Source organism: Dromiciops gliroides, chromosome 1 (genome assembly GCF_019393635.1).
Source record: "Dromiciops gliroides isolate mDroGli1 chromosome 1, mDroGli1.pri, whole genome shotgun sequence".
NCBI classification, from domain to species: Eukaryota; Metazoa; Chordata; class Mammalia; order Microbiotheria; family Microbiotheriidae; genus Dromiciops; species Dromiciops gliroides.
Window position 1 is genome coordinate 495,257,289 of NC_057861.1, and position 14,463 is coordinate 495,271,751.

The 14,463-nt window shown below is 36.6% G+C and overlaps 1 protein-coding gene across 1 annotated transcript; it reads left to right on the plus strand.

Moving 5' to 3' along the window:
* Positions 1-13,330: 13,330 nt before the first annotated feature.
* On the plus strand, positions 13,331-14,248 carry LOC122735951 (39S ribosomal protein L2, mitochondrial-like). Its single transcript, XM_043977860.1, is given in 2 exon segments — positions 13,331-13,383; positions 13,385-14,248. Coding segments are annotated over 2 exon segments (876 nt in total). The 3' UTR covers positions 14,208-14,248.
* The last annotated feature ends 215 nt before the right edge of the window (positions 14,249-14,463 follow it).

The following is a 14,463-nucleotide window of genomic DNA, read 5'->3' on the forward strand; positions in this document are numbered from 1 at the left end:
TCTAAGGATTATTTTTTTTTTACTTTAAAAGCAAATCTAGGGGCAGCTAGGTGGCACAGTGGATAGAACTCCAGCCCTGGATTCAGGAGGACCTGAGTTCAAATCCGGCCTCAGACCCTTGGCATTTACTGGCTGTGTGACCCTGGGCAAGTCACTTAACCCCAATTACCTCACCAAAAAAAGAAAAAAAAAGTAAATCTAGGGGCAGCTAGGTGGTGAAGTGGATAGAGCACCAGCCCTGGAGTCAGGAAGACCTGAGTTCAATTCTGGCCTCAGACACTTGACACTTACTAGCTGTGTGACCCTGGGCAAGTCATTTAACCCCAATTGCCTCAAAAATAAAAATAAGAAAGGAAGGAAGGAAGGAAGAAAGGAAGGAAGGAAGGAAGGAAGGAAGGAAGGAAGGAAGGAAGGAAGGAAGGAAGGAAGGAAGGAAGGAAGGAAGGAAGGAAGAGAAAGAAAGAAAGAAAGAAAGAAAGAAAGAAAGAAAGAAAGAAAGAAAGAAAGAAAGAAAGAAAGAAAGAAAGAAAGAAAGAAAGAAAGGAAAAGTAAATCTGGGGGCAGCTAGGTGATACAGTGGATAAAGCACTGGCCCTAGATTCAGGAGGACCTGATTTCAAGTCCGATCTCAGACCCTTGACACTTACTAGCTGCATGACCCTGGGCAAGTCACTTAACCCTCATTGCCCCACCCCACCCCCCCCAAAAAGGAAATATGGTGCTGAAATATATACATGTAAAAATGTGAAAGTAAATAATCTATTTATCAATATCAATAGGCTAGGCTACATAGTATTTTTTAAAAATATTTAGTAATATGCATTTCTTTAGTGCAATGCAAAGTATCTTTCATGTAAAATAAATATATACTCCTCATGAGTTATATGTCATGACTTTATATTTCCTGTTCTCAGTATAATTTAAAAAATTAAGTAATGTAGCCTCCATTAATGTCCTATGTGGATGCCTCAAACTGATATGAAGGTGAGCCTGATGTTTTCAAAATTTGTTGTAATATAGCAGACATTCTGATAAGCTACACAAACCTAAAATAGTATATGGGAACACTGTTAAATTGTATGTCTATAAAGCACCAGTCTTATTCATTTCAGACAGGCATATCACCAGAAGATTGGCCTACAGTTGAGATTTTTGGACAGTCATTTATGTGTTCTGTATCAGTAGAGAGAACACCCAAATCAATGAATTATCAATTATCACCACATTTGGAAGTTATTGGGCAGTTAGGAAGTAGTAGATAGAGTGCTGAGTTTAGAGTCAGGAAAGCTCATCTTCTTGAATTCAAATCTGGCCTCAGACACTTACCAGCTGTGTGAGCCTGGGCAAGTCACAGCACAGCTTGCCTCAGTTCCTCATCTGTAAAATAAGCTAGAGAAAAAAATGTATCTTAGCCAATAAAACCAAAAAAGAAGTCCTGAAGTGGAAGACACAACTGTAAATGAATAAACAATGGCAACAACTACATTTCTCTGTCAGAAGTGCCAAAGCTCATTGACCCAACTCATAGCAGAAAAAGCATCCCATTCAAAAATGTACCTCGGAAGTTATTTGGACTTTCCTTGATCTCTAGTGAGGATTAACCCACTGAAGTCTGGGGAAGTTTATTCCTTGTTTGAATGACTCTAATTAGATGTTTTACACACAGCAAGTATGATGCTCTAATAGGAGTTTATTTGTTCTACTCACCCTACTGCTTTTTGATAGTGGTGCCAAAGTTACATATGACCCACTGGGATATTAGGACTATCATTAGGACATAGTGGTCACCCACTGAATGATGCTATAGACATGGTCCTTATGTATTTATTTATTTGTTTGTTTGTTTGTTTATTTATTTATTTATTTATCTATCTATTTATTTATTTATTTTTATTCTGAATAGAATTTTATTTTCCAAAATATATGTAAAAACAAAATTTTAACATCAATTTTTAAAAATACTTTGTGTTCCAACTTTTCTTCCCCCCTCCATTCCCACCCTCCACCCATAAGATCTCAAGCAATTCAAAATAAGTTTTACATGAGTAGTCATGGAAAAATTCCCATATTAGCTAGTTGTGAGAGAAAACAGTAAAAAAAAAAAACCCAAAATTTCAGATTAAGGAATTGTCAAAGAGGAAAAGAAAAAAAAATTAAATGTGTTTCCATCTGTTTTCAGATACTATCAGTTATTTCTCAGCAGATGGGCTGCAATCTTCATAAGTCCTTCAGGGTTATATTGGATCATTGCCTTGCTGAAAATAACCACATGCTTCCCAGCAGATCATCCCCCACTATTGCTGTTATTTTATACATGGTACATTTCACTCTGCTTCTGTTTATATAGGTCTTTCCAGGTTTTTCTGATAGTATCCTGTTCATTATAACCTGTATATAGTACCTTAAGCTTGACAGAGAATTCTCTTCATAAAAGGCCAGCAAAGTAGGTACCATATGTTTTGCCATTATAATCAATCATCATAACGATTTCCCTCCATCCCACTTCCTTCCCATGACATTCACTATATCTTCTTTTTACCTATTCCTCCTCAAAAGTGTTTTACTTCTGACTATCTGGAGTGGGCTCATAAAGGGAATAGGTTTCATACCCAATTGGGATGAGTAATCTATTTAACCCTGAAGTAAAATAGGAGGGGAAGAGGATAAGGAAGGAAGGGTGAAAAAAGGGAATGCAGAGTGAGGGAGATGATAGTCAGAAGTAAAACACCTCTGAGGAGGAATAGGTAAAAAGAAGATAGAGTAAATGTCATGGGAAGGGAGTGGGATGGAGGGAAATAGTTATGATGATCGATTATAATGGCAAAACGTATGGTCCCTACTTTGCTGGCCTTTTATGAAGAAAATTCTCTGTCAAGCTTAAGGTACTATATACAGGTTATAATGAACAGGATCCTATCAAAAAAAACCTGGAAAGACCTACATGAACAGAACAGAGTGAAATGTACTGTGTACAAAATAACAGCAATAGTGGGGGATGATCTGCTGGGAAGCATGTGGTTATTTTCAGCAAGGCAATGATCCAATATAACCCTACTTATTTATTTTTAATCAATAAAATGTGTTCAATTATATTTTATAAATCATAAGTGCCCTCTTTTACTCAAACTCTCTAGGCTGAATTACTGGTTTTGCTTAACTTGGATCAGATGTACAATAAATTGCAGGATAAAAAAAAAACATTTAATTTTAAATCAGATGACAGGTTTGAATTTCAATACTGCCAATAACTGCCTGTATGGCTTAAGGAAAGTCAGTTTCCCTAATTAGTCCTAGATTTTGTCATGAAGAAGAGGCTGTTAAACTAGATGACTTCTAGGGTCTCTCTTTTTTTTTTTTTTTTGGTGAGGCAATTGGGGTTAAGTGACTTGCCCAGGGTCACACAGCTAGTAAGTGTTAAGTGTCTGAACCCGGATTTGAACTCAGGTCCTTCTGAATCCAGGGCCAGTGCTTTATCCATTGTGCCATCTAGCTACCCCTTTCTAGGGTCTCTTAATCCTCTAAATAAATAAATAAATAAGATTAAATCACAAATGATTATTTAACTGAAATATAAATATTGTACATGGACCCTTTTGCAAAAGAAATGAATATAATACATAGAAGTATCATCCTTTTTATATAAAATTTTGTTTTATCCAGGGTTAATCAAAGGACAAACATAAAAATTTGATGGCATTCCTTTCTTCCAACACCCAAAATCGCTTAAGTATCATATAATTATGTCCAATGCTATTGCCTCAGTTCTATACACCAATAAATATATTGGGCAATTAATTGCATTTCCTCAATGTAGCCTAAAGTCATCAAATTTTGCATTAAAATATAAGCTGCTTTTTTAGAGAAGGTATCCATTGACAGGCTGTTGTCATTTTCACTCAAATAAGACCAAAATGGCATCACTGTTCTGGGGTCAAGAAACAATCTATCTAGGGCAGCTAGGTGGCACAGTAGATAAAGCACTGTCTCTAGATTCAGGAGGATCTGAGTCCAAATCTGGCCTCAGACACTTGACACTTACTACCTCTGTGACCCTGGGCAAGTCACTTAACCCTCATTGCCCCACAAAACAAAACAAAATCAAAAACAAAAGATACAATATATTTGATAATAGTTGATCAGGCCAATATGAGCTCAAAGAGCTCCATTACAGATCAGGCACAAATAATCTATGGTAACATTTGGGGTGGATTCTCTAAATTTGTGCATCTCCCATTTCTTTTGAGCTACTGCAATTCTTCTTTGCTCATAGAACACAGCACCTTCTTTGATGTAGCCACACCATGCTGGGAAGTCCAATGCCAGTGTCCCCCATGTCTCATAATTGATTCCAAAGTTCTTAAGAAACCTTGAAAGTGTCCTTGTAACACTTCTGATCTCTATGTAGGAACTTTCCTTGTGTGAGGACTCCACAAAATAGTCTTTTATGTAAACAAACATTTGGCATTTGAACCAGGCCAGTCCATCAGAGTTGATCTCTCTGCAGTAGAGTTTGAATGTTTGGCAGTTAAATTCAAGAAAGGACTTCAATGTCTGCATATCTTATATTGCCTAGAGAACTTCAGAATCTTCCTGAGGCATTTCAAATAGACACAATTCAATTTCCTGTAATAGTGCTGGTATTCTGTCCAGGTTTCACAGGAATACAAGCATGAAGTCAGCACAGTGGTTCTGTAGACCTTCAGCTTGTTAGAAAGTATCTACCACACTTTCCTTCAGAGCCTTCCAACACAGAAGTGGCTCAGTGTATGCATTAATCTCATCATCTGTGTGCACATACCTGAAAAGTATACTACCAAAGGAAGTGAACTTATCCACACTGAATTTATTCTCCATTTGCTATAACCAATGGTTCCAGGTATAGATGACAAAATGTCAGCTGGTGAAGAGATTCTATTTTCTTCACGTTAATTGTCAGGCCAAAATTAGCATGAGTGGCAAAGAACTGATCCATATTCTGTTGCATCTCAGCCTCAGAGGCTCCACTAATTATACAATCATCCATGAACAAAAAGTTGCACAGCAATTCTCATTCCATTTTACTTTTCCTTGTGGCCTTTTCAAGTTAAATAATTTACTATGAGTGTGGTAGCTGCCATTTTCATTTTCATTGGAGGCATCAGAAAATAATATGAGAAAACATCATGCTAAAAAGCATAGGAGCAAGCACTCATCCCTGCTTCACTACACTGGTTACTGGGAAAACATGAGAGCACTTTCCATTATCCACAACCCATGCAAATACGCCACTGTGAAATTGATATACAAGACTAAAGCATTACTCCAGGCAACCAAATTTTGCCATGATCTTTCACAAGTCCTCATGACTAATAGTATCAAAGGCTTTGATCAGATCAACAAAAGTTGTGTACAAATGTCTGTTCTGCTCCTGACATTTCTTCTGGAGTTATCGGGTTGCAAACACCATATTGAGCCTTCCTCCACCCTTTCTAACTCCCACTGGTTTTTGGGTAGATGACTATCTTCCAGGTGAAGTTTTAGCTTATTACAGAATACTTTGGCAAGCAATTTGTCTTCAGTGACTAAGAGAAAGACACCTCCCCTGTGATTGTCACAGGAAAACCCATTTCCTTTTCCTTTAGGGAGATAGACAATTGAGGCATCCTGAACTCCTGGAGGATTGCCTCTTCTTGCCATATAACTTATAAGATATCAGTCAACTTTTCTATGAGCAGTGTACCCCTTGGCTTGTAAATCTCAGGTGGAATAAAATCAGAAGCAAGGGCTTTGCCACATGTGAAGTACTTATGGCATTCAAAATCTCTTCTTCAGTTGGAAATTTGGCTGGAAATGTATTGACCAAAAAAAGAAAAATCTATTAACCTACACTTGAGGTATATGTTCAATGGCTTCAGCATAGGATGATGACAATCTTTTGAGAACACTATGGAAATGTTCAGCCTATCTCTCTAGGATCATGTCCTTATAACTAATCAATGCAGTTACATCAGCACTGAGTACTTGAGATATACCATAACTTTTTGGCCCATGAATAGTCTTCAGGGCATTATAGAAGGGCTTTGGATTGTTACTATCTTTGCAAATTGAATTTCATCTGCCTTCTTATTGAACCAAGAATCCTGCCTCTCTCCAAGCTTTGCTTATACTTTACTTTTAATGGAGTTAAACACTATCTTAGAGATGTTTAGAGGTTCATTTTCATTTAGTACCTTCTGTATTTCCCCACCATTTTCATCAAATCAATCTTGATGTTTGATAGTTTTCTGACCCAGAGGATTAAATGCAATGCTGTACACCAAATCTCTGAAAGCTGCCCACTCCTTTTCTTTTCCACTCTTGCCAACCCTATTTTGGATCAGCATTCCCTCCAAATTAGTAAAAAAAAAAAAAAAAACTCTTCACACACAGATAAGTGCAGTAATATGTTGACATTAAGTCTTCCAATAGTCATCTTGCCTTAATGTTGCTGCTTTTGTTGAGTGTGAATGTTTAGAGAAAAAGTACTCTGCACCACACATTCCCTTCATTGCTCTCACATCCTGTCTGTCTCTTCTTACAGTGACATACTCATTAAATGCCAGCATTTGCTATGAGGGTTAATCCATGAAATTTTATTGTGTTTAGGTAAATAGAAGATGTGTTGGAGATGACAAGATCATGAGACACACATGTATTCTGTAGTAAGTGACCATTACTTTTCTTGTTTCTGACTCCATTCCTCCCAAGGACTCTCTGACATGTCTGATAGTCTGTGTTTACTCTGGTGTTAAAGTCACTCAGAATTACAAGCTTATTCTATTTCAGCATATCAATGAGGAGAGTGTCCAGGTATTCATAGAAATATTCTTCAACCTCATCAGGGTTTGTCATAGTGGAAGCATATGTACTGATGGTGATGTGGTACTAGCCTGCAAGTGGCAATCACATTGTCATGAGACTATTGTTCACTCCTTTTGGGGTGCATTTAAGCTTCTTGACAAAATAGTTTTGATTGCAAAACCTAAGCTAGCTTTATGATGCTCCCCATTACTGCAGTCACTCCAGATAAAAAACAACACATGTATCTAGCTTCCACTTCCATTAGCTGGCCTTAATTTGTCATCCTTCTTTCACTTAGGGCTGCTATTTAGATGTGATACCTGATGAATTCTCTCATAACATTTTTTTTTGTCTTTTGGATCTATCGGAATTCTTGTTGTTCATAAAGGTGCACATTTTCTATGTACCAATAGTGAATAGAAACATCTTTACATAAATTTCTGTTCATGTTTTTGTGTTTCAACTCGAGAGAAGGATTCTCACCTGCTGTAGGCAGTAGACCAAGGTTAACTGAAGCAGATAATTTTTAGGGCACATTTTCTAACCCACTCTTCACACCAAAAGGTTAGCAGTGCAGTTTTTTTTTTTGTTTATAATGTTGCTGAATCCTAGTACTGCTTCAGTCCAATGAGAAGATGACCCTTTGGCCTGGGCTGCCTATATGCAGGGTTGTGACTACAGCTTCCAATGGACCTGTGCCTGCTGCTTTGTCACTTGCTCAGTCAGTTACCATCAAACTTTTTGAGGTAGGTAAAAAATGGTAAAATGATATGAGTGGGGCAGCTAGGTGGCACAGTGGATAAAGCACCAGCCCTGGATTCAGGAGGACCTGAATTCAAATCCAGCCTCAGACACTTGACACTTACTAGCTGTGTGACCCTAGGCAAGTCCCTTAACCCTCATTGCCCCACTTTAAAAAATGATATGAGTGATGTCTTTTGATGCACACATAAATATGATTTAAGTGAGGCAAGAGTTGCTCAAAGTTATCAACCTCATTCTCTATTCCAGAGTCATCAAAGTTCAGTGGCAAGACAAAGTTAAAGTGATTGGCAATGGTTCAGGGTGTAGTAGATAACCTTGGCGTCCTCAATGCCTAACCACATTCTAAGTGCTCCACAGAGCCAAATTCTGCCATCTTCATGGCCCATTGGAACTAATTGTTCACATTGGACTATTTTCTAAAGGAACTCTTCACATGCTTGGCATGAACATCACCTTAACTCATTTACAAATTTTAAGCCTGTTAGTAACCCTCAAACTGGTTCAGCCCACCCATCAAAATGGTTTACCAAGGATGTGGCCACTGAGAATGCTACAGCTTCTTGGAGACACAGGTGAGATCTAAGTGACAGGCTGGACACCAAAGGTAAAAAGGGATTGACAGCCCTCACACCAGAGGTACTAGTCTTCCCTTAACACCCCTATAACCTTTAGGGATTTTTCAAAATAACAAATATGTCTTTATAAAGATTTACCTTTTTGTTTAGAGGAATAACATTTATAAATGTCAAAATATGTTTTAAAAAGCGAGACTTTGTAAACACTATAACAACAACAATAATAAATGCAACAACAACAAAAATAATAATGATAATGATAATAATAATAATAAACATATGCCTTCATAGGAGGTATGCCCCACATTGAAAATCTTTTTATTTCTATTTCTAAGCATAAGGAGTGACATTTTGTATCAAACATTCTATTATATATTCTTTTTCTTTTCTAGAATCAATTCCTTATGCCTATCTAGTTTTACGGAAATCAGTAATGCTTAGAAGTCTTAGAAAACTGGGTATGGTGAGCAAAGGTTTGCAACCTTTTCAAAAATTACTATTTCTGCTCTTACTGAGTCTTTATTATTTTCCAACATCTTTTTCTTCAAACATTTAAATTTTTCTCTGATTTTCTTTACTAGGTGACTACTAGCTTACAGAAACTTGTATAAATGTCCTACTAAAATGATATCATATATTTTATGGAAGAAAATGCAGCAAAAAATCTTTAAAAGTCTTTCTATATATACATTTCACTTTTATGGGGCAATTTCTCACTTTTATATGTATAAGCTTCCAGAAAATGGACTTAGTAATTATACCTCTGGAAGTCACTTTCCTGTGTTGATAATATGTGAAAATGGACTGATGAAAACTACCTTTCCACAAGGATAGTTCTATTCTGAAGACCTGGAGTTTTCTTTATTTTGTATTTTTTTTAAAACCAGGAAAGTGAATATAATTAAGCAAGAAAAAATATCTGTATTAATTTTGTAAGTTCTGTAACACAATTTATAAATTATATTATGGCAAGTTGTTTTCTTCTTGGACAAAGCTAAACAATGTTCACTAATCTAGTTTTTTCTTCTAAATACAAGTTTCCAAGAGTAATATGATTTTGATCATTACATTGAGCTTTGGGTGGAGATCACTTATGCTCTTTACAATCATGACATTTCATTTTAATATATGTATAGACTCACATGTACAATAACATAAACATGATTATGGATGAACTAAAATGCTACCCTTAATCAGACATTTGGATTTATAAAATGCAATATATATATATACACAAATAAATTATATGTTCTATACCCTTATTGGGTCATATTTATTCTCTTTTTCAAACAAAGAAATTGAAAAGGAAATATAAACAAGTAGGAGAGCTTTGATACTAAATGAATTCATGTACTTTTATTAAAAAGTGAGTGGTACATAAAAAGATTCACAATTTCATATATCTCCTTTGTTTAGTTTGCACATAACATGTTCATTATTGTTTTAGAGTTTGTGAATTTCAGATTTGTTTAAAATCAAGAATGGTATTGAAATGTAAATATCTAACTTATCTTAAAATATGTTTAAACAAATGCCAACCATTTATGTGTAGCAGTGTGACTAATATAACTTTACATTTTTAAAATTATTTTTTCAGCCAAAAGATATCCTTTCCCTCCTACCTACCCTCTTCTACCCTACTGAAACAAAACCACACACTAATGCAAATATATGTGTGTGTATGTGTGTGTATATCTATACATGAATATATATACATACACATGTGTATATGTAGGTGTATACATATGTATATGTGTATATTTATGTTTATATACACACATGTATGCATATGTGCATGTCTAAGTATGTGTGTATATATGTGTGTATGTGTATAGAAAGAGTTTGCGTTTTTGCTTGTGTGTATATATTTATAATCGAGCAAAACAACTTCTCAGTGAGATAATCTCCAAAGTAACTCTGTATATATCAACTTAATGAAAGTGATTTATAACTATATAGTCCTGGAAATCATCCTCATTTAACACTGCATTGTAAGCACTATAAAGAAAGAATACTAGAAGTTGAAGAAAGGAGTTGAGTCCCTGAGGTCTGGTAAATTCTTCAGATGAATTTAGGGAACTTAGAAAAGTTTTATACATTGGGCCAAATTTTAACCTGTGCCACTGATTCAGATCTTTCTGTTTGGTGGTGGTGTAAGAAAATCAGATTATGATTCTCTTCTGAAGATGGAAGAATAGTAGAATACACAACAGTGAAGTTCCTAACTACTCCAGAAAAGATTAAAAATGAAATTCAGACCAAGAAACAAACAGACAAACCCACGAGTAAATGTTGCTAGCCAAGTCAGTATAACGAGTCACAAACTTTTGGGCACTGGTAAGATATTTCAGTTGGAAAAGCTAAGAGAGTAAGGGTATACTTCAAATCTTACTTTCCTAATTTAACTCTCCAAGTAGTATTCCACTGTGTGGGGAAACCAGGACAAGTAACCTGGAAATACACTGCCTTAGTAGGCTTCTTGAGTACAGGTTTTTGAGCGTAGATCATTCAAGAACAGACCTTTGCCTACCTAGGCTGCCTATCCCTATTGCTGGATATGCTCCAGTGATTCTAGAATATAGTGTTCATAACTCAGACCCCAGATAATATATTTATATATCAATGCTAAAAAAGCCTCAAAATTCATCCCAGAAGTTCAGAGTCTACACCTAGCAGAAAATCCTAATTTATGAAGTAAGACTGAAGAAGTGAATAAACATAAGAATATACAAACAGTAAGATTATATCACAGAGTCAGGGACACTCAAGACAACAAAGCAAATGAGGAAAATAACTCCATGTCATCTACAAACAAAGCCTTAAAGAATATCACAGTTGTCATAAATTTTAATAAAATTCTTGGAAGAAATGGGGCAGCTAGGTGGTGCAGTGGATAAAGCATGGAGCCTGGATTCAGGAGGACCTGAGTTCAAATCTGGCCTAAGACGCTTGACACTTACTAGCTATGTGACCCTGGACAAATCCCTTAACCCTAATTGCCTCACAAAAAATAAAAAATAAAAATAAATAAAATTCTTGCAAGAAATGAAGGAAGAGTGTTAAAATGATCATATAAACTGAGAGTCTAAAGAGAAGAATAGGGGAAAAAGAGAGATCTAAATAAGCAGGAGAATAAAAGGTTTTGTATAGGATGTAAAAATTTTTATTCATATAACAGAATTCTGGAAATTATGTCTAAGACAGATATCAATAACTTTATTAAAATGTTTGCAAAGAGAGAGATTAAAAACAATCAGAAAATATTTATTCTTTCAAAAATAACTGCCCTGAATAAGAGGTCAAGGAGAGAAAAATCTAAGAATTATTGGAACAAAAACTGGGATCATGCAACATAGCATGAATGTAATATTACAAAAAATCATTAATAAAGTTTTTAAAACTGCAAGTCCATTAAAACCAAAGAGCAAATAGAAAGAATCTACTGGTCACTTGTTGAATGAAAACCATTAATAAAATCTCCTAAGAACATCAAAGACTAAATCCAGAGCTTCTAGGTCAATGAAAAAATGCACTAATCCATAGCTTCTTAAACTGTGGGTCATGAGTCCAAATGGGATCATGTAAATGAATGTAAGGGTACAAAAAATTTGGTAACAGTAAAAGGGTATGTAAACCTACCTTATTTACCTACATACCCAGTGTCATTAAAAAAAAAATTTCTCTGGAAAATAGGAGTTGTGAGTGGAAAAATGTTTAAAAAACCCTGCTCTAAGCAACCAAAAAGAAAGAGTCCAATCACCAAAAAGCCACAATCATGATCATACAAAACCTGACAACTACTCTTGTTTGAATAAGAGGAAAACTTGGAATGATAATCTATATGATAAAATGTAAAGGTCACAAAAAAAGAATAGGTCACTTATCAAAAGCGAGTATATTGAGGGGGTGGGGTAGAGAATGGAACTTTAATGAAATAGAAGACATAATAGTTGAGTAGATGCTTTGAATTGCAAACACTGAATTGAAAAGAAACAGAAAGGTATTACATTTTGGAAATTGAAAGGAATTATATGTTGATGAAGAATTCATATTCTTATGAGAAAAAAGGAACTAGTATCTCCTCAGAAAGCCAATGTCTTAAAAAGTAACTAAGACAGGGCAGCTAGGTGGCACAGTGGATAGAGCACCAGCCCTGGATTCAGGAGGACCTGAGTTCAAATACGGCCTCAGAAACTTGACATTTACTAGCTGTGTGACCTTGGGCAAGTCACTTAACCCTCATTGCCCCGCCCCCCCCAACTTAACTAAGACAGAGGACCTTGGAGCAGTTTTATAACTTAATAATCTTTATAGAAAATTTTTAAAAAGGGAAAAAAATGAATTCACTAAATAAGAAGAGGGCACAAAAGGCAATGTCCTTTACTGTTTCCCATAATTTAGGTACATGGGAAGAAGACTATGTAAACAACGAGAAAGGGGTATAGAGAATGGGCCACACATGAATCTCCCTTTCTTTTGAACCAAAGAGGGATTGAATATATGTACAAACACAGATATAAACATGCGTACCATAGAATTTCATGTAAAGCTATATTAAATTAATCAGATTCAAGGTAGGGAAGAGAGAAAAGCTGGTTAAGAGAGACTATAGATTTGGGCAATAGTCATAAACAAAACAAACTCCATTTTTGAAAGATCAAATATGAAGGTGAGGAAAAATAAAAGAAATTGTAAGAACATGTGACTAGGGAAAGGGTAAGAAGAAATGAATAGAGGAATAGAAACTGAACATACCAAATATATATCACTAGTGTTGAGAACATTTCTATTTATAAACCATCTTTGTAAAGAAACAGTGGCAAAAAATAAGAGAAAAAGATAAAAGGAAATCCATTAAGAAGTTAAATAGATTTCGATTATGAACAACTAAAATTTTTTGCCAATAATTTAATTACATTTGAATATGGAAGAAATCAAAAGGGAAATATAATTGTAGAAAACTATCATAGAAATAAGCAAACTGAAAATTGAAAGGATTTCCAATGAATACAAAAGATAATAAATTCCCTGGCACATTCAAAGTGAAGAATGAGGAAAATGATGCTTACACTTTGATCCAAAATATCAATAAATTTAATGGCAAAAACAATGGGGTCATCAGAAAGCGCAGGGGTGAAGTGAGGAGGAGGCGTGTAGAGCTGATCCCCCCAATGGTGGTGCAGGCACTGTCTCGAGCTTTGGGCTCCCTCAGCCTGGCCGCAGGTGATGAGCAATGTCTTCCTCCAGCCTTCCTCAGCCGGGGTGCTAATTGCCTGCCGATCTTTCCTCACCTCTGGGATCCTTAATGCAAACACTCCTTCCTGGAAGAGTCGTACCAAATATACCATTACACCAGTGAAAATGAGGAAGTCAGGGGGCTGGGATCACACAGGTCGCATCAGAGTGCATGGTATTGGTGGAGGCCACAAACAGTGTTACCGGATGATTGACTTTCTTCGGTTTAGGCCTGAGAAAGAGGCCAAACCAGGGCCTTTTGAGGAGAAGGTCATCGATGTCTGCTATGATCCCTGTAGGTCTGCAAACATTGCCCTTGTTGCTGGGGGCAGTAGGAAACGCTGGATCATTGCCACTGAAAACATGCAAGTGGGAGATGTACTCCTTAATTCTGACCACATTGGCCGCATGGCAGTTGCTGCCCGGGAGGGGGATGCACATCCTCTGGGAGCCCTGCCCATCGGGACACTGATCAACAACCTGGAGAGTGAGCCAGGCCGGGGTGCCCAGTATATCCGAGCAGCAGGAACCTGTGGTGTGCTTTTGCGGAAGGTCAACGGGACAGCCATTGTCCAGTTGCCCTCTAAGAGGCAAATGCAGGTGCTAGAGACCTGTGTCGCCACAGTAGGCCGAGTGTCAAATGTGGATCACAATAAGCGGGTCATTGGAAAGGCGGGGCGAAACCGCTGACTAGGCAAGAGACCCAATAGTGGACTTTGGCAACGCAAGGGAGGTTGGGCTGGCCGAAAGATTAAGCCCCTAACGCCTATGAAGAGTTATGTGAAGTTACCTTCTGCTGCTGCCCAGAGCTGACACCCTGATCTTTCTACAATCCCCTGCCTCCCAATAAATTGACTCCCTCTTGAAAACAAAAAAAAATAAAAACAAAAAACAACAACAACAAAAAAAAAAACAATGGAAGGAAGAAAAGTAGCAAATGCCCATTTCCCTAAAATAAATACATTTCTCAAAGACAAACTGCCCACAAAGATTAAGTAGAAGAGGACCATTCAATTCTATTGTCACATATCTATTGATCTATGATTCAGAGAATCGATTTAGGCAACTG